The sequence below is a fragment of the Onychomys torridus genome, chromosome 1, assembly GCF_903995425.1.
Source record: "Onychomys torridus chromosome 1, mOncTor1.1, whole genome shotgun sequence".
NCBI lineage: Eukaryota > Metazoa > Chordata > Mammalia > Rodentia > Cricetidae > Onychomys > Onychomys torridus.
This window is the reverse complement of record NC_050443.1, coordinates 153,287,700-153,311,920: the sequence shown is the minus strand read 5'-3', so window position 1 is coordinate 153,311,920 and position 24,221 is coordinate 153,287,700. Positions and strand designations below refer to the sequence as shown.

Sequence of the window (24,221 nt, the reverse complement as noted above, 5' to 3'; positions counted from 1 at the left end):
GTATTAAATATCGTTTTACTCCTTTTGGTAACAACATTCCATTTTTTCTATATCATTCTAGTTAGTTAAACAATTACAATTTTATCTTCAAATATTTCCTAGGCTTAGAAAAGCAGACACAAAATATCACTTATTTCACAGAACCATTGCCCAGGCACAGGAGCACCCCTGTCGTTTCACACTGAAAAAGCAAAGGGAGGGGGTGCTGCAATAGTAAGGCCAGGCTAGACTACAGAGAGACCATCTCAAAAAATAATAGGCAAAGCAAACAAAACAAAACAAAACCCCAAAATGTGCTCTTTCAAGTAAAAATGGTGAATATTCTGAGATGTTCATAAATTTAGCAGCAATCCAAATACATTTACCTTTTGTGCAATGGTTGAGAACTTCAATACATTGAGTGTTTCATCATAAGCAGAACAACACTGACTAATATTGATGATCATGCATATTTTCCCTTTGCCATTGAAAAAACTTTGGAAATAGTGAGTCAGTTTACTTTCCCGGAAAGGCACATGCTGTTGAAACCTACAGGAAAATTTGAAAACACAAGTTAAAATAAATTTCATGTAGGAATATGGCTCAGTATTAGAACGCTTGCCTAGAATGTGACAGACCCCAAAAACAGAATACCAGTACTAAAGAAACAAACACTTTAGTTGGGTTGCTAATAAAATTTGTTTAATTACTTTCCCTTGTAATAGTCTTTCTCTGTTTTAAGAAATACTGCTAAGAAGAATACAATAATCTACTAGACAAAATGCTTTACAAAAAAAAAAACACATTTAACTGAACTATATCCCCCATAATATAGTTAATTCTATGGCACATATCATAAAATAGTTTAACTAAAGTTGTGAAGGCTAATTAATCTATCATTTAATCAGCTTAAAAAGACAATGAATGCAGTAGACTGTCACATCTACAAGAATGCACACAATATATTACTTAAGAATAAAGTAGTTACAGGGCTAGGGTATAGCTCAGCTGACAGTGTGGTTACCTAGCACACACACAAAGCCTTGAGTTTGCTCTAAAGCATCACATGAAGAGGTGGCGTGGTGCATATCTGTAATCCCAATTGGGAAGAGGAAGCAGGAGGACTGCATGTTCAGGGTCATCCTCAGTACACACTGAGTTCAGGGCTAGCCTGGGCTACGTGAGACCATGTCTCAAAAACACAGACACCAAGAGGTTTGGGACACTAAATCAGCATCCCAGAGACGTGCTTTCTAGAGCATCAGTTTATATCTGCTATGGAAAATAATCACTACAGTCTTTGTGTAAGAGACAGGTTTTCAAAAAGTATTTTCTAAAGAAAACAAAGTTAAAAATTTAAAGATTTTGATATTTATACTAATGACACTTACTTAGACTTCTCACTGTTCTTCAAAACACTGATACACTTTCCCAGAGTCAGTAAAGAAGTGTTGATATTCCCAGCCTCTCTTAATCGTTCACCTTCATTCTGTGTCTTCATGCTGCGTTCTGAACCAGCAAGATCACATAAAGACAATCTAAATCAACCCCCCACCAAAAAAAGGTTACTGTAACATTTTTCAAAATATTTCAAAATAACTACAATTTAAAGAATGTTCAACTTACTCACTAACTCGAGTTACACGAGGCATTTCAGAATCTTCTATCTGTAATATTCTAATAGTGAATATGCTGTGGCTAAAAGAAGGAACAAGATCAAGTATTATCACTCCGTTTCAATGCATGCATTCTACAGGAGACAAGCCCTAAATGGACTTCTTTACACAATTTAATGTATCATCTACCAGGAAGACATTTTGCAACTAGCTGCCAGATATGCCAACCCCCTACTCCAATGTCACCTACACTTGCCCAACTGTCTAGCGTCACCTTATCACTAGCCAAACCCCAAATCCCTTAAACCTTCCCTTCTTAGCACTCCAATTTCTATTAATAAAAGCATGCATAATAAAGACTCAATATGCAGCTACTCATAAGGAAAAAGCAAAAAGATGTAAAGTTCAAGTCTAGCCTGTTAAAAAATAAAAAGTAAAAAGATGGCTGGAGATGGATGTAGGTCAGTAGTAGAGTGCCTATCTAGCATACATGACACTCTGGGGTCAGTCTCCAGGACTATGGGGGAAAATAAGAATTTCCATGCAGAGATCATACTATTAGTGAGAATGCTGTGGTCTACAGATACATTCTTTGAAAACATAAAAGCAAAGCATAATTCTGCCTATACATAGGCTGCTGTAGATCATATTACCCCTCATGCCCATCTCACTGTAGACAGGACTTTTCCTCAAGAGGAAGTATTTTAAGTATCTCCCTGTTAAAGCTTTTTTTGTCTCCTCCCACATAATCCCACTCATCACAAACATTCTTCCTTAGCCCTTTGAAAGTATGACCTGTATCATACACACACACACACACACACACACACACACACACACACACACACAGAAAAGACTACCACTTTAAGCAACTGGATGCTGACATAAAGGAAGAATAAAAATACCTCAATAACATCTTGCAAATTAGGAAAGGTAATGTCCTGTCTAGTACTTTTTAGGTACAGAAGGCTATCATATCTACGAATTCACAGTACATCTCAGAGAACCTACTGGTCACATCCATCTAAATTGGCTACTTCCATGTGCACAGAAGACTGTGGTTGTCTCAGGGATTGTACCCGAGGGTTCACTACTTACCTTCTACTAGAAGCATTGTTCAGTTTTGTGAAGGCAACACTCTGATGCTTCACTCCTAGCTTTAAAAGCCTGTATGCTTCTTTAGAATCAGATACCTGGATCCACTGCAGATCTTAACAAATAAAGAAGATAACGCACTAGTTTATAAAAATCTAACATCTGTGCTATGGTATAATCTTTGCAAAATATTTTCCTTGTACCATATAAAATCTTTCCTAGATTGGTCACAAATCCTAGAGAGCCAACTAAGCTACTCCTTACTCCACAAGACATGTAAAGAAGAGGCTATAAGGACATTTAGTATTTAAGTTATGCAAGCTCACATGGAAGACTAGTAACAATTTACAGTTCCAACTACAAAGTGAAATAATAAGTATTGGAACACCCTGCATTTTATCACCAAGAATATAATTAGCATTCAAGCAAACACAGTATCAAGCTAAAACCTCCTTATACTCAATTATAACAAACATAACAAAAAATATTTCCAAAGCACAAACTCATTTTCTTGATGTTAATAATGGATAAAAAAATATTAATTTAAAGGAAAAAAACTTCCTTTTTGTTGCCTATAGCTATCACAAAACCTAGAAGTGAACTTTGAAATAATAAAATTAAAACAGTGTTTGCTGATGTACCTTTTATAAAAGAATAGCCCTTTACATCTTGGGAAAGACGTAGCATCTTTCTCTTTTGGAACTTCGATGATACAGGAACAAACAAATCGTAAATACTTTCATTGTAAATCTCAAAGAAAGAAACCCACACAGAATATTTTATATTATCTACATTCAGGCTAGACTGGTCACAATTGTTCACGGATTCTTCAAATTCTGGGATAGTCAAAGAGTTTGTTAAGCTTCCTATAACAAACAAAAAAAAAAAAAAAATTAAAACCTTGACTAAAGAAATGAAACAAATATAGAACATGATTCCAAGAATCTTTAATCTCTTTACCATCTACATTAAAATATTTTAAGGAGCAAAAGAACAATTATTTGTGGTAATCAAAGCTTAGTTTCTTTTAATCTTACTGCTTTTTGAAAAAGGAATCAAATACAAATTAATACAAAAGACCAAGAAAATAAGAGCAATTTTCAAATTCAATATTAGAGACAGAGAAAATACACCTGTGATAGTGAACCTAAATGAAGCTTCACAGCTACTCACAGTTCATATAGCCTTGTAAAATTTTGTAAGAACTACATCAAAAACTAACACTAAGCTGGGCGGTGGTGGCGCACACCTTTGATCCCAGCACTCAGGAGGCAGAGCCAAGTGGATCTCTGTGAGTTCAAGGCCAGCCTGGTCTACAGAGCGAAATCCAGGATAGGCACCAAAACTACACAGAGGAAACCCTGTCTTGAAAAACAAAATAAAACAAACAAACAAACAAACAAAACCTAACACTAGTAGTGATTTTGAAATTAAAATCTTTCAAATATATTTCATGATGAGCAAATTAACATAGGTGAGAAAAGAATCCTTACCACAAAGAATGTCGTAACTGTCATTATGTATGGTAACCTACAAAAGAAAAAGAGTAAAGTTTAAAAACAGCTTTGATAAATAACTAAGATATTAATTACCTATTCAACTAAGCCACCAACTAATTCATAATCTTTCAACTACTTAATTCAGTGATTCCTGCTTATAGCTTACTTCCTAGCTAAACAAAAGCATCTCATAAGAAGTTTGGCAAAGTATCAAATATCTTGTTTTATATCTGCCAACCAGAAATAACTGCAAAAATATATAAATACGACCACTTAATTATTTTTCCAACACTTAATTAGTATTGTAAGCTGCTTCTATGTATAATTAAAGGTTACTTATAAAAATGTGATGAATGTTTAACATAATAGATATAAAATGACTTAATTACTACTTTATTAGTTAACAGATGATTATTTACAAAATTTTGCCTGTAAAAAAAAATACCATAAAGAACACCTTTATATATTTCATTCTAATTACCTGCATAAAACATATAACAAAAAAAAAAAAATGAACTGATAGACAAGGTAAGTTTCAAAGCTTTCAGTGTCGATACAGTGTTTCATTCTGGTCTCTACACACTTTGGCTCTTACAATCTTTGTTCCCTCTTCCAAAGGAGGTCCTGAGCCTTAGAGAGGGAGGTGTGATATGGACGTTTCATTCATGGCTGACTGAGCACTCTGCTGATCCTTATTCTCGATCCTTTGACCAGTTTGAAACAGAATTGGGAAGAGGCCTGAACAGATAGCTCAGTTGTTAGAAGAACTGGCTACTGTTGCAGAGGACCCTGGTTTGGTTCCCAGCATCATGGTGGCTCATAACTACCTCTAACTCCAGTTCTAGGGGATCCAAAGCCCTCTTCTGACCTCTGTGGGCACTAGGCATGTGCATTTTACAAATACATACATACATACATGCATGCATGCATGCATGTAAACACTCATACATAAAATAAAAAATAGAAGTCTTTAAAAAGATAGAGGTGAAGAATCTCAATGTTTTGGCTGGCACTAAATACCTGGACTTAAGAAATCCACCTGCCTCAGATCTGGAGAATCTTGGAACCACAGCACATGCTACCAGACCCAGCACATGACTACCCTTCTCAAAGTCTTAAGGAAGAAAATCATTAATATTCTGAAAGTAATAATTAAAACAAATCAATAGCATTTATATCTTTAACAGTAAAAATATCTGGAAACATAAAACCCAGAAAGACAAAAGATAAACTCATTTTAAAATTCTTTAAAACTAATAAGGTACTATCTTACATAACACAGTATCCCTCCATAGCATACTCTATGTTTTTCTATTTGTCAGTGTGTACTATGGTTTGAATGTTCCCACTAAAGTTTATGTTGAAAAATAATCCCTATTGTGAATTAATAAGGGGTGATAGACCAGGCAGAGTAGCTGACTCCTTTCATTTCAATACTGGCCATGAGAAGTAGATCTTTGTGAGTTCCAGGCAAGTCTGTCTGGTCTACGCAGCAAGTTCCAGGCCAGAGCTATAGTGAGAACTCTGTCTCAATTTAGAGGGGAAAAAGGGGGGTGATCAGATCACAAGGGCTTTGGATTAATCTACTCATTAATCAGTGGATTAACAGGTTATCTCAGAAAGTGATGTGCTATATAAAAGCCTGTTTGGCTCTGTTCCTTGGATACACCCCTCCTGCCATGTGATGACCTGGATCACTTTGAGACTCTGTACTAAGTCCCCATCAACAAGAATGCTCTTACAACTTCCTGTCTCCAGGGTCAGTGAAATGGTTCAGACAGTACAGGCACTTGCTACTAAGCCTGGGGCCCTAACCTAGATCCTCATGAGCCACATAGTGAAGAAAAGAGACTTAAGTTTTCCTACAATCTTGACAGACACACACACACACACAAAAAAAACACATTTAACTTTTAAAAAAATTCCTAGATGCACTACTATGGACTACTATAACTTTATAAACTACCAAGAACTATTTATTTAGTTATAACAATTATAATAGTCTCCACAATGGCAATACCATATGACCTAAACATTTGAAACATTGCTAGATCACACTGAATCAAAAATTTACATACTAAATGAATATTGAAAAACAAATAAAGGCCAGTAAGATGACACAGCAGGTAGAGCACTTACCACTTAAACCTGATGACCTGATTTTGATCCCCAAAACCAAAAGCAGAAGGATATACCCAACTTTCCCAAGTTGTCCTCTGACCTCCACCCTTTTACCTTGGCACCTGTGCATCTGCATTCTCATATAGGCATCAAACACATAGAATAAAAAACTGTGTGTGTGTGTGTGTGTGTGTGTGTGTGTGTGTGTGTGTGTGTGTGTGTGTGTGTGTGTGAAAAATACACAAGAAAGTCAACAGCAGTTTGGAAAATTTATAAGCCATTAATAATGCATTTAGTTTTTGTGTTTTGCTTGATAGGTGTTACAAATATACTATGCTAGCATTCTACCATCACACTAAATCTCCAGCCCTTATGACTTATTTTAACAAATGAGTGCTTAAAAATAAAAAGAATAAATCAAATGGCAAAGAACACCTGAAAATTCACAGGAAAAATTCTAAGATTACCTAATCACCTATTTATAAAGAAACATGAACTAAGGCTGAGCTGAGACCATTGTTCAAGTGGTGACCTGCAGACTAGTAAACAGCTCTCAGGCCAAGTGCTGGAGCATGCTTGTAATTCCAACAACACGAAGCTAAGGCAGGAAGACTGAGAGTTGAGGGCAAGCCAAGGCTACATAGTGAAATTGTGCCCACAGAAGGAAAAGAAAGTGCTCACGGTTAAACTCAGTTTGGAGAAGCAAAGGAAATATATTTGAAATAGAATATCCCCTTGCTGAAGTTCATCAATATGAAATTAGTATTTTTAAGCTGATTTTTTTAAAGGAAGTAAGTTAAACACATAAACCTGACTGTTAATAGACACCAATTATTTAGAGCACTAAGACTGTGGAATATTCCTTTACACTGTGTGAATATGTCACTGTGATTGGTTTAATAAAGAAGGCTGGCCAATAGCTTTAACAGGACAAGGTTAGGTAGGAAAGCCAAACTGAGAATGCTGGGAAGAGGGAATCTGAAGAGTAGCAGCAAACTCAGAGAGAACCAAGATGGATATGCTGCTGTACTGAGAAAAGATACCAAGCCACATGGCAAAGAATAGATAAAAATATGGGTTAATCGAAAAATGTAAGAGTTAGCTAGTAACAAGCCTGAGCTATTGGCTGGGCATTTATAATTAATATTAAGCCTTCATGTCCGTTATTTGGGAACTGGAGGGAGGGAAAGAAAAGTCCTTCTACAAATGGCACCCAACGTCCAGGGCCAAAAAGATCCACATAGGCTGAGAAAGCTTCAAAAAAGTTCTAAATGCACAGAAACAGAGTCAAATTTGGCTTCCTAGTCTAGTGTGTCTCATGCCCAGCTGCAGTATCAAGACGCATCTCCCAGCAGCTGCCTGTGGAAGAGGCAGCTGCCAGCCACCAGGCACTAAGCTAAGCTACACCTGTGGCAGCTGATATAGCAGTTTGAGATTCGTCTCATGCGATCAAAAAGCATTTACAGATACACAGTAAAGACAGACTCAGATGGGAAAAAAAAAACCCCTCTAAACAAGCACAAGGCCCTGGGTTCAATCCTCAGCTCAAAAAAAAAAAAAAAAAAAAGAAATAGTTTAGGGCTGGAGAGATGGCTCAGAGATTAAGAGTGCCGACTGTTCTTCCAAAGGTCCTGAGTTCAATTCCCAGCACCCACATGGTGGCTCATAACCATTTGTAATGAGATCTGACACCCTCTTCTGTGTACATAATAAATAAATAAAACAAATCTTAAAAAAAATTAAAAAAAAAAAAGAAATAGTTTAAAAATAATAAAACTCGGGGCTAGAGAGATGGCTCAGCAGTTAAGAGCACTGACTGTTCTTCTAGAGGTCCTGAGTTCAATTCCCAGAAACCACATGGTGGCTCAAAACCACCTGTAATGAGATCTGGTGCCCGCTTCTGGCCTACAAGGACACATGCAGACAGAATACTGTATATATAATAAATAAATCTTTTTTTTTTTTTTTTTTGGTTTTTCGAGACAGGGTTTTTCTCTGTGTAGCTTTACGCCTGTCCTGGAACTCACCATGTAGCCCAGGCTGGACTCGAACTCACAGAGATCCTCCTGGCTTTGTCTCCCGAGTTCTGGGATTAAAGGCGTGCGCCACCACCGCCCAGCATAAATAAATCTTTTTTAAAAAATAAATAAATAAAACTCTTAAAAAAGTAATAGATAGGGGTTGGGGATTTAGCTCAGTGGTAGAGCACTTGCCTAGCAAGCGCAAGGCCCTGGGTTCGATCCTCAGCTCCACCGGGGGAAAAAAAAAAAAATTAAGAAAGAAAAAAGCAATAATTAAAAAATACATACAATGAGCTACATAAATTTGAGAAATACACAGAAAGTCTGGATTCTATATGTTATTGGGTTGTCTTTAAATTTTTTAACTGCTAATGAATGAGATATTAACTGCTAAAAAAAATGTTGGATTATGAAAACTGATAGATTAAACCAACTATCTTGACTTCAAAATGAAAGTCAAAAGGTATGTTGCTTTGGAACAGAGGTTATGTTTTTATTTCCACAGGAAATGAGAGGCTATGGATTCATTCCTGGTTAAAGATGATCAGGTTTGATCAGGAAAGACCCCCCTGAGATCCTGGCCAAAGACGTAAAAGAAATTAAACCTAAAAACAAGACACGTAATGTATATTGTACATGCTAAAACATAAACCAAAAGAAATCATCTTTAACTGACTTGTACACACCTCATATTCCATACTTGTAATGTATGTTACCTTTAAAAGTTTATGTATTTTCAGAAAAAGGGGATCAAATATCAATGAAAACTAACAGCCCAGATCACCCAACAATTTGGCCTATTAGTCATATCAAAACTCTGCATCCAAAACAGCTTCAAGGATGCTGGCTGAGATGGTCCAACCTCACAGCCTACTTCAGCCAGGACTTCATTATCCCTTATTTTCTCAGGATTCCCCAAAAAATACCAACACCACAGACAATAGGAAGTAGCCTAGAGAACTACGCCCACATTTCCAAAATATTGGTTATGGATGTTTGTTATCATTTAAGGGAAATTGGTTACAAGTTGTTATCGATCATAGTCAGAAAAATAAAAGATAAACAAGAGTTAAATTCAAGCCAGGCAGTGGTAGCGCGAACTTTTAATCTCAGCATTTGGGGAAGCAGAAACAAGTGCATCTCTGAGATCGAGGCCAGCCTGGTCTACAGAGCAAGTTCCTAGACAGGCTCCAAAGCTACACAGAGACCCCTTGTCTTGAAAAACAGAAAAAACAAAACAAAAACAAAAACAAAAAGCCCAGGTAATTATTGAATCAACTTTAATCCAAAAAACAACTATTAATCTCAAAATATTTTATATTGGTATTGATTTTTGTTTACTGATACAAATTAAGAGTTATTTCTGTTATACTCCATGTATGTTTCTACCCTTGCTTGGTTTTTGTGCTTATACAGCTCATTTAAAAATGTAATGTATAGGGTCTAGAGATGGCTCTGTGGTTAAGAGCACTGACTGCTCTTTCAGAAGACCAGAGTTCAATTCCCAGCACCCACATGACAGCTCACAAATGTCTGTAATTCCAGGTTCCAGGGGACCTGCCACCCATAGAAAACCACCAATAAACAAAAACAAACAATTACAATTTTTAAAAAATGTAGTATATAATGTATAATTAAGTATAACTAAGAGGTAAACTGTTATAATAGTCAAACTTAGTAATGTTAGGTATGTTTTCAAGGTCACACAGATATATTTTGACAGATAGATGGTCTTCAAACACTTCAAAGACCTACAGAATATGGCATTTAAAATGTTTAATAACCTAAGGCTTTTCTTGACAGTGAGACACATCTGCAGCTGACAGCACCAATTTATTTCATAAGATGATGGGAATTGGGGAAGAATCTCCATATGGAGTTTATTTTCTTTATGGCAAAAGCTAGTCATTCAGGTAAAGAAACTGCCCTTGCTTCAATTGCTGACAGTATACTGTCCAAACTGGACTAGCAGTACGCAAAAAAAGCAATTGCCAAACTTTGCTAAGACAAGGTAGGACAGTCCTTCAAAATTCTCTCCTTCTAAGGAATATCTGTCAGATAGACTAGGTCTGTAGGCCAAGGTTGGATGCCCCAACATTACAGAAGAACCTACAGTGATTGTCCAAGCAGCCAGATGTCCTTGTCTTTAGGTAACATTTCACCCTTCTGGGGTCTTTGACAGAGTTGAAGACTAGATAGTCATAGTTAAAATTTTCCTTAGTTATGATAAAAGGTAAATTAGGTATAAAACTTTAGAGTCACAGAGACAAATAATATTTTCTCTAAATTTGCCAAATACAAATGGACTGGACATAGTTAACTGTAATTCTTACTTGGTAACTGTTTTGTTGTATATAATTTTACTATGTTAAAGTTAAAAATCTTCCTTTTCAATAAGACACTGTGAAAATATGTTGCTGGGATTGTTTTATTATCTAACTGGCCAATAGTTGAACAGGATAAGGTTATGTGAGAGAGCCAAACTGAATTCTGGGAGGAAGGATGGGGAGTCTGAGGGTAGTGAGCAGACACTTTACTTCTAATATCCATTTATGAGTGAGTACACACCACGTTTGTCTTTCTAGGTCTGGGTTACCTCACTCAGAATGATTTTTTTCTAGTTCCATCCATTTGCCTGCAAATTTCACGAGGTCATTGTTTTTTTACAACTGAGTAATATTCCATTTTGTAAATGTACATTTTCCTTATCCATTCTTCAGTTGAGGGGCATCTAGGTTGTTTCCAGGTTCTGATTATTATAATAATGCTGCTATGAACATAGTTGAGCATGTGGTCTTGTGGTATGATTGAGCATCCTTTGGGTATATGCTCAAGATTGGTACAGCTGGGTCTTGAGGTAGATTGAGTCTCAGTTTTCTGAGAAACAGCCATATTAATTTCAAAAGTGGCTGTACAAGTTTGTACTCCCACCAGCAATGGAGGAGTGTTCCCCTTTCTCCACATCCTCTCTAATATAAGCTGTCATCAGTGTTTCTGATATTAGTCATTCTGACACATCGAAGATGGTATCTCAGAGTCATTTTGATTTGCATTTCCTGATGACTGAGAATGTTGAACAATTCTTTTCCTTTAAGGGTATTTCAGCCATTTGAGATTCTTCTATTGAAAACTGTTAAGATTTGTACCCCATTTTTAATTGGATTAATTGATATTTTGATGTCTAGTGAGAAACAATGTAATTTTAAAAAGAATAAGATATCACTACTGTTTAAAAGAAAAAACTGTATTCTACATATAACAAAGAGGGAGCAAGAATGTAGCTCGATGTTAAGAGTGCTTACCTAGCACACTTGAGGCCCTAGATCTAACTAGTTATCAGAAAAATGAAATGCAAAAGTACCTGCATATGACTGTGAATATCCTTAAAGCTCTCTGCATGAGGCAGGTATCTGGTGAAACAAGTAAGTCAGGAGGCAGAGGCAGGAGAACTGCAAAGCTGAGGTCAGCTCAGCTAAACAGGGAGCCTCTCAAGAAATGAAACTGTCCAAATATTCACTTTCGTTTCCTACATTCTTTTAAATTTTTTGTTTTTATTATTTTCAAATATTTCAGAAATATTTTAAAAGTATAATACTAATTCTTTAACAAAAAAGACCAGCATTATTTACATTTCTGTTTAGTATTGCCATTTGCTGCCTTAAATATTTTTTTTTTTTTCAAAAACAAAAAACCATCATGACCAAAAACAGATTAAAATACAGGCTAAAATTACCATGAACGTTTTCAAAAAATGTTCCATGATTTTGATATTTTATGTACTAAACAACTAGCATACCTCTTTAATTTGCCGCAGTAATGCACTTTTGTTAGCACCTTCCTCTTTCTCTTGGTCAGATGATAACCGTAAGTATTCTCTACATCTATGTGGTTTGAAGTTCATCTTCGTATATAGTCTTTCCTGAAGACTATCAAACAATACATTCAGTGTTCTAGGCAGAATACCGATATTTTCTTCTGTACCTATAAAAGGATAGGAAAAAGGCAATGTTTTTGGATTAACAAAGCTCCTTTTATACTACCAATAAGCTGGAGTTTTAAAAAAGGAAAAATGCAAGAAGTTAAGGGATTATTCCATTTTTTATCATTTTAGTCTTTACTGCATTGTCAACATATTCTGATTCAACAGTATGAAATTTTACATTCAGATCTTGCCCTAATATTATGATTTCCTATCACCCATAATTACAAAATGAAATAATGTTTCTTCTTTATCCCATGCTTAATTCTTTAAAGCATATCTTAATTGTTTATGGTATTTTCCTCTCTATCATTTATAAAGTAATTTTATACATATATCTAAATTTAAAAAAATATCAGGACTGGATGGTGAAAGCACAGCCTTTAAGCCCAGCACTTGGGAGGCAGAGGCAGCTGGATCTCTGAGTTTGAGGCCAGCCTGTGCTACAGAGTAAGTTCCAGGAAAGGTTCCAAAACTACACAAAGAAACCCTGTCTCAAAAAAAATGTGTGTGTGTGTGTGTGTGTGTGTGTGTGTGTGTGTGTGTGTGTATGCAATATACATGACATGTTTTAAAACATTGAGGGGATATCCAGGTAAGATCACTAGACAGAAGTTTTCTCTGTGTGATCAAGTTAAGGAGGAGAGTTAGGACAAGGAAAGAATATAATACAGTAGTACAATTTGTAAAGTGCTTGCCCAGCAACAAAGTGAACAGACCTGGATATCAGTTGTGTATTCCTTCTCAAATGCAAAATCTAGATTTAAATTGAGAAAGAGAGAGAATATTACTAAAGTAAGAAAGGAACTATGAGTGGGGAGAAGAGATGTTAAGGGAAGAGAAGGCAAAAAGAGCAGGCTATGAAATATATATGTGTGTTTTATATACGTTAGCTAGATAGACAGACAGACAGACAGACAGACAGACGTAACAAGCAGAAGGAAAGACTATTTAAGAGGAGGAAGGGGACAAGAAGAGGAAGGCATGGTGGACTGTGGGAATGAAACAGGAAAATAAAAAGAACAAATTATGACATATATGTACAAACATGTCATAATGAAACCAATACTTTGACCTTGTTTTTGTTTTCTGAGATTAGGTGTCATTATGTAGCTCTGGGAATTCACTACATAGACCAGGCTGTCCTGGAACTCAAAGAGCACCCTGCCTCTGCCTCCTAAATGCTGAGACTAAAGGACTACACCAACACCTCCAGCTCCAATACTTTTTAATATTAATTTTTTAAAGCCTTAAAAAACATATACAAGCAATAATTCACAGAATTGTTCATATATTTATTCACATGTATATAACAATAATAAAGAAAAGGAGGTTATAAATTCGAGAAGGAACAGTGGAAGTGATATAAAAGGAGATGGAGGAGGAAGAAATGATGATTTTTTTTTATGGAAAAATAGTAAAAATAAAAAATATGGACTAGATGACAGAAATATAACTTCATGTAATTATGAAAATACTGAATGAATACTAATGCTTCTTCTTTTCTAGTCAAAATTAACACTATTTACCTTGAAATGTATATGTTTTCCCAGAATTGGTCAGCCCATATGTAAAGATCAGCCGACTGTGTCCTTTCAAGAGGTCTTTTACTGGCTGCATAATGCAACCCAGAAAGAATTCTTTCTGTGAAGTTTCAGGTCCAAAAACCTAAGAGAACATTTTCAAGATATGACTTTTAAGAAAATTCATGTTCCAAAATTATTAATCATTTACTTTTAAATATTTATTCAAAACAGGTATCATATCTCTACCACCAAAAGTACACTGACAGGTATTTATAAATTTTTAGGATAGAACCTTGAAGGCTGGCAAGATGGCTCAGTGGGTAAAAGTATCTGCCAAAGCCTACCCACCTGAGTTAACTCCCTGAGCAGCACATGGTGGAAGGAGAGTAAAGAGACCTGCAAGTCCTCCATATGCACATCATGGCAGGCACACACCAATAAGTAAAATGTAACTAAAAAATGACGAAGAAATTTCACACACCCAGCCAATCAATTTTTCATGAGCTTTAAAAAATATTTTTAATTAGAATAAAAAGGTCAATGCAGCAACTTACTTCAAATAATAAATTTATAGACCTGTCTTAGTTTCAGAAACACACACACACACACACACACACACACACACACACACACATGCACACACACCCCAGCACCAAAGACTGAAGTTCTATGAGCACAAAGCATGTGTTTCACTGTACACAATTATACCACAACTGAGCCCAGGTCAAGTCTTGCCCTACTAAAAACAAAGAAAAGAAAAAAGAAGCTATGACTTTGAAACAGCAAGGAGGGGGTTGGGGTATACTTTAAAAGACAGAGTATGTGCTTTACATGTGCAAGGCTCTCATTCAATCCGCTACACAGCTCCCTCACACCATACACATACACGCACACACGCGATCACACATCCCTGTGTCCCAGGATTCTTACTTACCTTAGAAAAACTGAATTTCTGTGCTATCAATCCAGAGCTCTTCTCACTTAGCTGGCCAAGGATGCTTTGGGGATCTTTCAACAGGACAGTTTGAGAATCCAGAACTTGTACACAGCCCTAGAAAACAAGCCCACAATAATAAGAGTAGCATTCATTGAATGAAAACAAAACATTAAGATCTAATTAAATTCAACACAAACCTCAGCCTCATGTTCTTTTTCTGACTGTGTGAATGGTCTTATTCGAAGACAAACTTGGAGGTAATTTTTAGATCCCAGATTGTTTGCCTAAAAAAAAAAAAAAAAAAAATGAAATTAAAAAAATACAGAATATGGCTTTTTAGAGATTAACTGTCTTCATATGGTTATTTATATAACTGTCTACAGAATTTTTATTCAGTCACTAACCTATATTGAGTTTGTTTCTTAGTGTTTCTACAATCAAGGCCTTACTACACAGCTGAAGTTAGCCAAAGATTAACAATTTTTCTTGTTAGTTTTTTGTTTTGTTTTGTTTGGGGAAGGAGGAACATGCTGTGGCTAACATGTGGTTCAGAGGACAACTTTCAAGTGTTGGTCTTCTCCTTAATCCTTAGGGATTAAGAGTGTGTAATGCAAAGGGTGGCAGTGGAACATAGCTTTAATCCCAGCACTTGGGAGGCAGAGCCAGGCGGATCTCTTGAGTTCGAGGCCAGCCTGCTACAGAGCAAGATGCAGGATAGGAACCAAAAACTACACCGAGAAACCCTATCATAAACTGGGTGGTGGCGGCAAATACCTTTAATCCCAGCACTGGGAGGCAGAGCCAGGCGGATCTCTGTGAGTTCAAGGCTAGCCTGGGCTACAAAGTGAGTTCCAGGAAAGGCGCAAAGCTACACAGAGAAACCTTGTCTCAAAAAAACAAAAAAGAAAAAAAAAAAAAAAGTGTATAGTGCTCTTACAGAGGACCTGAGATCAATTTCCAGTATCCACATCAGACAGCTCACTACCATCTGTAACTCTAGTTACAGGATATGACACATTATGACCTCCTAAGGTACCAGACATAATGTACATACATACATACAGGCAAAACATCCATATACATGAAATAAATAAATCTTAAAAAAAGGAATTCTTGGTGGTCCAGGTATGATGGTGTTATACACGTAAAATTCCAGTTACTCTGAAGGCAGGAAGATCTAGGCAACTTAAAAGAGCTTAGGGATATAGTTCAGTAGTAGAGTGATTGCCTGGCATATATAGGCCATGGATTTTATCAAGACAATTTAGATTTTTTAAAAAACAGGTAAACAGGGAAGTTTTTATCTCTATTGGTAGGGGAAAGGAGGGGAGAATTCAGATGTTATAACTCAGGTCTGTAATTTTAGAAGGTTCAGGAATTCAAGGTCATTCTCAGCCACACACAAGTTCCAGACCAGCCTAGGCTAAGAGATACACCTTGTCTCAAAAACAACAAAACAAGGCCAGGGTTGTACTGCATGCCTGCAATCCCAGGACTCCAGACATGCAGACTAGAGGGTGGGATGAGGGAAAGCTACAAAGAGAGAGACCCTGCCTCAAAAAACAAAAAAACCTTATCTTAACTCTATAAAGTACACAGACATGTAGAGTTTGGGATGTCTGAGTGGCTTCTTTAAACCAGCTCTGTGATGTTCTATTTGTAAATTAATTAAAATAAAGTATTTTATTTAAATGAAAGAAACAAAAAAGTAAAAGAAATAATAATTCATTAACTTGATAAAAGGCATTTACAAAAATAAGTAATCATGAAAGAATGAATAAAATGGATGTCTTTTTAACAATTCTACATAACCCTTGCACTAGAAATAGTTCTACCAAGTACAATCTGTAAAAAGACAGAAAATAAAACACATCAAAATTAGGAATGAGCTGGGTAGTGGTGGCACATGTCTTTAATCCCAGCACTCGGGAGGCAGAGCCAGGCGGATCTCTGTAAGTTCCAGGCCAGCCTGGGCTACAGAGTGAGTTCCAGGAAAGGTGCAAAGCTACACAGAGAAACCCTGTCTCAAAAAACAAACAAACAAACAAACGAAAAAAGTCATCTGGGCTGGAGAGATGGCTCAGAGGTCCTGAGCTCAATTCCCAGCAACCACATAGTGGCTCACAACCATCTGTAATGAGACCTGGAGTCCTCTTCTGTATACATAATAAATAAATAAATCTTTTTAAAAAATTAGGAATGAAGAGGCCTTCTCAGAGACATGAACATCTACCTACAAAATCTGACAGTTACTAAAACCATTAGAGTTCAACAATGTAGCATGACACAAACATGCAAAATCAATTATTGTTCTATCTGCAATGGGAATGGTTAAGAGGTTTATTTTAAAAAGCAACACCATTCACAAGAACATAGAAAGTTCTGAAATAGTAATAGTTCAGAGAAGACTTATAGACTGATGCTACAAAACACTGCTGAAAGAAATAACAGAACCAACGCTAATGAAGACACACAGCTTGCTCACTATTTGGAGGACTCAATCCTGTTATGATGAAGGTTCCCAAACTGACACACAGATTCAATGTATTCTCAATACAGCATTTTCTTGCAGGAAGCTTTTATGAAGAAACTGACAAACTGGTTTGTTTGTTTGTTTGTTTGTTTGTTTGCTTGTTTTTCAAAACAGGGTTTCTCTGTGTAGCTTTGCACCTTTCCTGGAACTCACTCTGTAGACCCGGCTGGCCTGAACTCAAAGAGATCTGCCTGGCTCTGCCTCCCGAGTGCTGGGATTAAAGGTGTGCGCCACCACCACCACCCTGCTGACAAACTGACTTTAAAACTCATATAGAAAGGTAAAGTATAAATTACATAGAACTGTTAAACAACTCTGTGAAAAGTTGGAGCACTGACACTGCTGTGGATATCGCTCTGTGTAAATAAAGTTCTGATTGGCCAGTGGCCAGGCAGGAAGTATAGGCGGGACAAGAGAGAAGAGAATTCTGGGAAGTAGAAGGCTGGAGAGAGACACCACCAGCCGCCTCCATGAGAAGCAACGTGTAAAGACACTGGTAAGCCACAAGCCACGTGGCAAAGAATAGATTAACAGAAATGGGTTAATTTAAGATAAAAGAGGTAGATAACAAGCAGCCTGCCACGGCCATACAGTTTATAAACAATATAAGTTTTTGTGTGCATTCTTGGTTGGGTCTGAGCGACTGTGGGACTGGCGGGTAAGAGAGATTTGTCCTGACTGGGCCAGGCAGGAAAACTCTAACTACATGACACTACCTGACTTCAACATTTATTGTTCATGCTTCACAAACAAGTTTCCTACTGTCAGATCTACTGGTGGTACAGTTGAAAATCTTCAGCTGAGGATTTCTGTGACCCTGCTTTTCTATGATCATTATCAGCTATTTACTTAATTGGAAACATTTTTGGAACATTTGCATGACAATGGATGTTGTAGGAATTTAGCAGAGTCATTGTAAGTGGGGTGGACATTAGAAATGAATAGCTAGCCAGGCGTGGTGGCACACACCTTTAATCCCAGCACTTGGGAGGCAGAGGCAGGCAGATCTCTGTGAGTTTGAGGCCAGCCTGGTCTACAGAGTAAGATCCAGGACAGGTACCAAAACTACACAGAGAAACCCTGTCTCAAAAAACCAAAAAAAGGAGAAATGAATAGCTGGGTTTTTTTTAAAGTACATTGTCTTTGAAGAATCTTTGTGGATAACAGTGATTATTTTCCATGATTTTTTAGAATTGTTTTGCTGAAGAGGCATTGCAGCCATCCCATGACTTTAGTCACAGGAAGCCTTAGACACACCTGAGGTGCTTGTATTATTGTGTATTGCAAATGATACATAATAAAAGGCTAGAGTCATGGGGGCGTGTGATTTTTAAGAACCATCCAGATGTGCCCAGCAGTGGTACCTCATGCCTTTAATCCCTATATCTAAAAGTCTGAGGCCAGCCTTGTCTACAGAGTGAGTTCCATAGCAGCCAATGCTACACAGAGAAACCCTGTCTTGAAAAACAAAAACAAAACAACAACAACAAAAAAAAAAATCTACCAGATGCACAACACCAGAGAGGAAAAGGACACCTCTCTCCAGTTTTTTTTTTTTTTTTTAAAGAAACAAATTAACAATCCAAAACATCTACATGAAGATTCCCAATTTAAGAAAATGGTCATCCATCCACATTTGTTTACTCTACACACTAGCAGGTGAGTGTGGATACACATGTGTAAGGGAGTAACATATAGAGGTCAGAGGACAATTTTAGTGAGTCAGTTTTCTCCTCCCACCTTGTGGGTCCCAGGGATCAAACTCAGGTGGCCATACTTGGTGGCAAGCACCTTTCTTAAGCCACTGAGCCTCTAACTGCCACGTATAAAGTAGATAATTTCTGCTGCTGGTAAACAACTGCCAAAGCTAAACTAAGCATGGCTGGCAGTCTTCTAGCTAGTGCTTCTCAATTCAAAAATATGAGATGGGAAGCAGCTATGGCAAAGCATGATCTCTTCAATAGCCTCACAGATTTAGTTCTAATCAAAGGATAACAAAAGGAAAAATCACTGATTTAAAACTAAATACAAATGATACTATAGTTGCGTATCAGCAGGGACAAGATCAGCACTGTCACATTCATCAACTTGTCTGCAGACGCCAACACTATAAGCTGTCATTCCTTCCCAGTCTAGGCCAGATTCCCTGAGAACTGGAGTTAAGCATGGCTATGAGCATCCATGTGGGTGCTGGGAACCAATCTGGGTCCTCTACCAGAGCAAGTGCTCTTAACCACTGTACCATTTCTTTAGCACCAGGTTCACTGGTTTTTGTTTTGTTTTTTGAGACACAGTTTTGCTCTGGAGCCCAGGTTGGCCTGGAATTCTATGTAGCTTAGTTAAGCCTCAAATTCACCCCAATTGTCTTGCCTCATGCTAAGATTTCAAGTGTAAGCCACCATGTCAAGCTGAGACCCTGGGTTTGATCACCAACACCATCAAAAAAAAAAAAAAAAGTTAGGATGGTGATAACGCTAAATTACCATTCAGTCAAGGAGCCCTTTCTTTGTGGTACCCACTATACAATAGGCATTATGGCAATGGGACAAAAGCAGTGAGCCAACCTTAGTCTGAAGCTGTTGGGTTCAATCTTTAGGATAAAGGAGATAAGAGGGATCTCACCAAGCACTCCCTGGGGGACTGATGAATTTTAAGGCTTGCCCACAGAGCTTACCCAGAAGAATTCAGGACTGACCGACAGGAGCATCCTTCCTGAGAGCTGCTGTATTGGAAAGTCTACATAGTATTGATGATGGCTTCCCATAACCATGTAGCTAGAGCCCCCTTTTCCTAACCTCGATAGCCTATATTGCCACAGTCCAGCCGCAGCCTGGGTTCAGGTCCTGAGATGGGGAAGGAGCGCCGTCTCAAAGAAATGAAGTGTCTGACCACCAGATGAGTTTCACAGAAGTGGCTGGCCCCAGAAGAGCTCCAGCCATCTTTATACATCAAAAACAAGCATGTTTTCCCATATTAACAAACAAGTTTTTCCCATTCTCCAACGTTAACCTCCACTAAAAACAAGTATGTCAAACACAGGTTTCTCCCCCCAACTTTTACATCAAAACATCTTTAAACCTAAAACAACACTTATCATTTTGTTAGCTTGACCAAATACCTAGCCAGGTACATCTATCTTCACAAAACTAAAGGTGATAAACACAGGCACACATTTTTAGAACACTATCATTTGAAACATATTTACAGAAATAAGGGTATTCTGCCTCCAATCCTGTCAGTACTGAATCAGTACAGCTCCCGGGGTCTGAAGTGACAGCTGGCATCTCCAGACAAGAAACCTGAGAAGCATCAGCTCCCAAAGAATTTTAGAGGAAGATATTCTACAGCAGGCAGGTAAAACATGTAGATTAGATTAGGGACCTTGGAATGAGGAAACACTTTGCATAACAATCAATAAATATGCCTTTGCAGGGCTGTCCATCAGAGAGGCTGGACCTTCCTACTGTCACATAGGCCTTAAAATTTCATCTTGGAGTGCCTTCTTTCTTCAACTGACCTGAGCTACATGGTGCACACCAACAATGGAGATATTGCAGGTTCAGCTCCAGAACAGCACAATAAAGTAAATATCACAACAAAGCAGGCCACATGAATATTCCACAAGTTAGCTTAACTACCGAAGAATAAAATCTTAAATTTTTTTTAATTTTTTTCAGACAGCTATCAGGTTATGACACAGATACACACATGCTAAGTTGTTTAGGCCCACTGTTTGAAAATGAACTGTTAGGTATTTCTTTTGGCCCAGGGCTCCACTGAAAAGCCAGGATAAGAGTCTGCTTTAAATCTAGAAAGTTTATGGAAACTGTTTGTGACCTGAATAAGTTTTCCCTGGAGCACAATAACCAACATAGTTTTTTTTCTTACATTGTACTTACCCCAGGGTTTGCAGCAACTAAGGAAAACTCATGAGAGAGATCAAGCTTAATGCCATCAAAATTTATTTCCGAAGGCCTTGCAATTGGATCAGCACTAAAAACATAAGATGGTCTGGGCAATCCATCTTGATTCAAATGAGATTCCATTCTGCAAGAAGAGCAGTCACCTCTTTAGACAACCGTAATAAATCAGCGTATAAGCCACCTACAATTTGAAGTCTACACTCCAAGAAATTTGCATATAGTTCAGTTAGACTACTTGCTAGCATGCACAAAGCCCTCGGTTCCATCCCAGGCATAAACAGGGAATAGTGGCATGGGCCTATTATCCCAGAACTAGAGAGGTGGAGCAGGAAATCAGAAGTTCCAGGTCATCTTAGCTTCAAAGGGGATCCAAAGCCAGTATAGGCTACACCAAAGACCTTTTCTCAAAGAACAAAAAATAAATAAAAATAATTTGGACATGATGACATAAGTCCAGTTCCCTACCCCCTCCAAGGAAAAAGCAGGTGGATCTTTGAGTGTGAAGCCAGCCTGATCCATAGAGTGAGGCCCTGTCTCAAATTAACTGATTAATATAAAACCTACTACTTCCCACCACCAAACAGGGGGGGGGGGGGGGGGTGATGGATTTCAGAAAAAGAAAACATTAGACTGCTTCATTTACAGAACAACAACCTATGAAAAGACAAAAGGCCAAATTATATTTACAGATTCTGAATATACTAATATTGAACACTACCTACAACTATTCATATGATCCAAATCTTAGGTAGATTCATCCAAAGGCATGTCATAAACAAATGCAATTAGTAAAAGAAGAGAATATGAAATGTTCACTCCGCCTGAAAGCCTCATCTCAGAAATCAAATAGCAAAGAGACCATGGGGTGAAGCAAGATCTTGTGTTATTTTCATTACTTAGTATCTTCTGAAAAATGTTCCAAATCAAATTTTAACACTTAGGACTGAAACTTGGTTATTTGCAAAATGTCTTTCAATTTGATTCTTGCAACTTTAAGTAAAATGTGAAATAATGCATATAAACTTTACATTTAAAAGAGAGAATTGGGTCCTAATTAGCAGTGCAATTCTGGGTACCTGAAGCTCTTAGAGTCAATGGCCAGGACAACCCACCCCCAAAATAAACTACAGAAAAAAAAGTCAGTAACTGACAGACAAGTCTTAAATTGAATATGGAATAAAGCCATCACTGAACTATTAGATCTGAAATCTGAATTGAGCATCATTACAAGGCAAACCTGACCAAAAAAAAAAGTAGTTTTAAGAATTAACTAAATGCAGTGGTGCCACGAGAGACTGAGGCCAGCTTGGTCTATAGAGCAAGTTCCAGGGCAGCCAAGGCTACAGACCCTACCTCAAAAAACAAAAACAAAAACAAAAACAAAAACAAAACAAAACAAAAATCTACCAGATGCACAATACCAGAGGGGAAGAGGACGCCTGGATGCCTCTCTCCTGTTTTGCTGTTTTGTTTTGTTTTGTTTTTTTTCAAAGAAACAAAGTAACAACCTAAAACATTTACATGGAGATTCCCAATTTAAGTAAACAAATGTCATCCATCTACATTTGTTTACTGTACAGTAGGCTCAAACTGCAGGCCAACAGAGGTGCCCAACTAAAACTGGTCCACTTCCACTTTCTTGATATGCACATAAAACCCAAACAAACGTATTTTCTAGCCACAAAGTGGCGTGACACAAAACACTGGCCTCTGCCCGGAAAGAGATTTTGTCACGTGCCGGATCTGCTCCCCTCCAGGATTCAGGCAGCCAGATGTGGCAAAAGTCTTTAAATCAAACTTGCATCTCCTTTAACAGATCAGGAAACCAAGGCCCCGAGAGATTAAAGTCTTGCGAGTCCCAACTACCTACAAGTTGCGGCTCAGCCCCACCTCCAGCAGCCCCGCTCCTAGATTACGGGCGTCACGAGCCCCGCCAACGCTGACACTGCCGCGGGGTCGCAGCAGCCACCCTCCGAACCCTCAGAAGCGTCAGCTCCTTACCTGCAGCACCGCCGGTCCCCTGCTCTCCGTTTTCAAATTCAAACAATGGCGGCCCGCACCGCACTGAACCCTGGGAGTGGGCGGGGCTTCCGGAGCTGGGCAAGCGCGCCGGGGACTTTTGCCAGCGGTTGGGGGGGGAGGGAGTCATTCAAATCTGGGGGCGGGACTTGATGCTCTGGACGACCAATGGGCAGTGGCAGGCTCGCGGGCCGCCTGGCTCGGTGTTCTCTGGGTTTCTCCGAGCCGGTGTAGCTGTGATCCGTCAATCCAGACGCAGGTCGCAGATTCTGTCCTTAAGACTAAGGAGATGACGGCTCCGAGCTGAGGCCGCTGCCGCCACGCTGAGTCCGGCGAAGCTCCCAGGCGGGGAGGAACGAGGACGGACTAGTCATCTCAGAGTCCTGTCATTCCGGGGCCAGAAAGGACTTGCGACCTAGGACCCGGGTCACGTCCCTCGCTGAGTGATCCTACCTGCTGTCGACAGCGGCCCTCGTGGATGAGACAGATTTTCCCTCAAAATACATTTTAGAAGCATTTCCTTCACCTTTTTCTTTTCTTTTGTCTCTTTCCTTTTGGCTTCTCTGGAAGTATAAACCAGCTACCGCCGCGAGGTGTTGTGCTTTGACAGTTTTATCTTAGGCAAGGTCTTTGCTGTTTCTCTACTTCTCTAAAGTAATCCTTTGTTTGAGTGAGGTAACTAATTTACTAAAACATTCCTATGACCGGGATTTACTACTGGGGCTAGACTTCACTTTGAATAAAAACAATGCTAACGTAAATTGAGCATTTACCTTATGCCTCCACTTGCACTGTTTGTGGAATGGATTGTCTGACTGGCCCAGAGAACAACCCTTAAGGTAGGTGTTGCTATCATCCCATTTTACATTCTAAAATAAGTAATGGGCACAAAGGCAAATGAAACCGAAATTTAAATTTGGCTGAAGAATTTTGTGACCCTGCTTTCCCCCGATCATATTTTCAGCTATTTACT

At 38.2% G+C, this 24,221-nt stretch overlaps 1 protein-coding gene across 1 annotated transcript in view; it reads right to left on the bottom strand.

The window, feature by feature from the left end:
• Kif20b (kinesin family member 20B) overlaps nt 1-23,278 on the bottom strand; it is a 64,237-nt gene extending 40,959 nt beyond the window's left edge. The window contains exons 1-12 of the mRNA XM_036176993.1: nt 23,231-23,278; nt 21,206-21,353; nt 14,971-15,057; nt 14,771-14,887; nt 13,840-13,978; nt 12,128-12,312; nt 4,184-4,220; nt 3,332-3,556; nt 2,694-2,805; nt 1,606-1,677; nt 1,371-1,517; nt 366-528 (exon numbers count right to left, since the gene is read on the bottom strand). Of these exons, the coding sequence (XP_036032886.1) occupies nt 366-528; nt 1,371-1,517; nt 1,606-1,677; nt 2,694-2,805; nt 3,332-3,556; nt 4,184-4,220; nt 12,128-12,312; nt 13,840-13,978; nt 14,771-14,887; nt 14,971-15,057; nt 21,206-21,352 (1,431 nt within the window). The 5' untranslated portion in view covers nt 21,353; nt 23,231-23,278. The remainder of the gene's footprint in view (nt 1-365; nt 529-1,370; nt 1,518-1,605; nt 1,678-2,693; nt 2,806-3,331; nt 3,557-4,183; nt 4,221-12,127; nt 12,313-13,839; nt 13,979-14,770; nt 14,888-14,970; nt 15,058-21,205; nt 21,354-23,230) is intronic.
• Nucleotides 23,279-24,221: the final 943 nt, after the last annotated feature.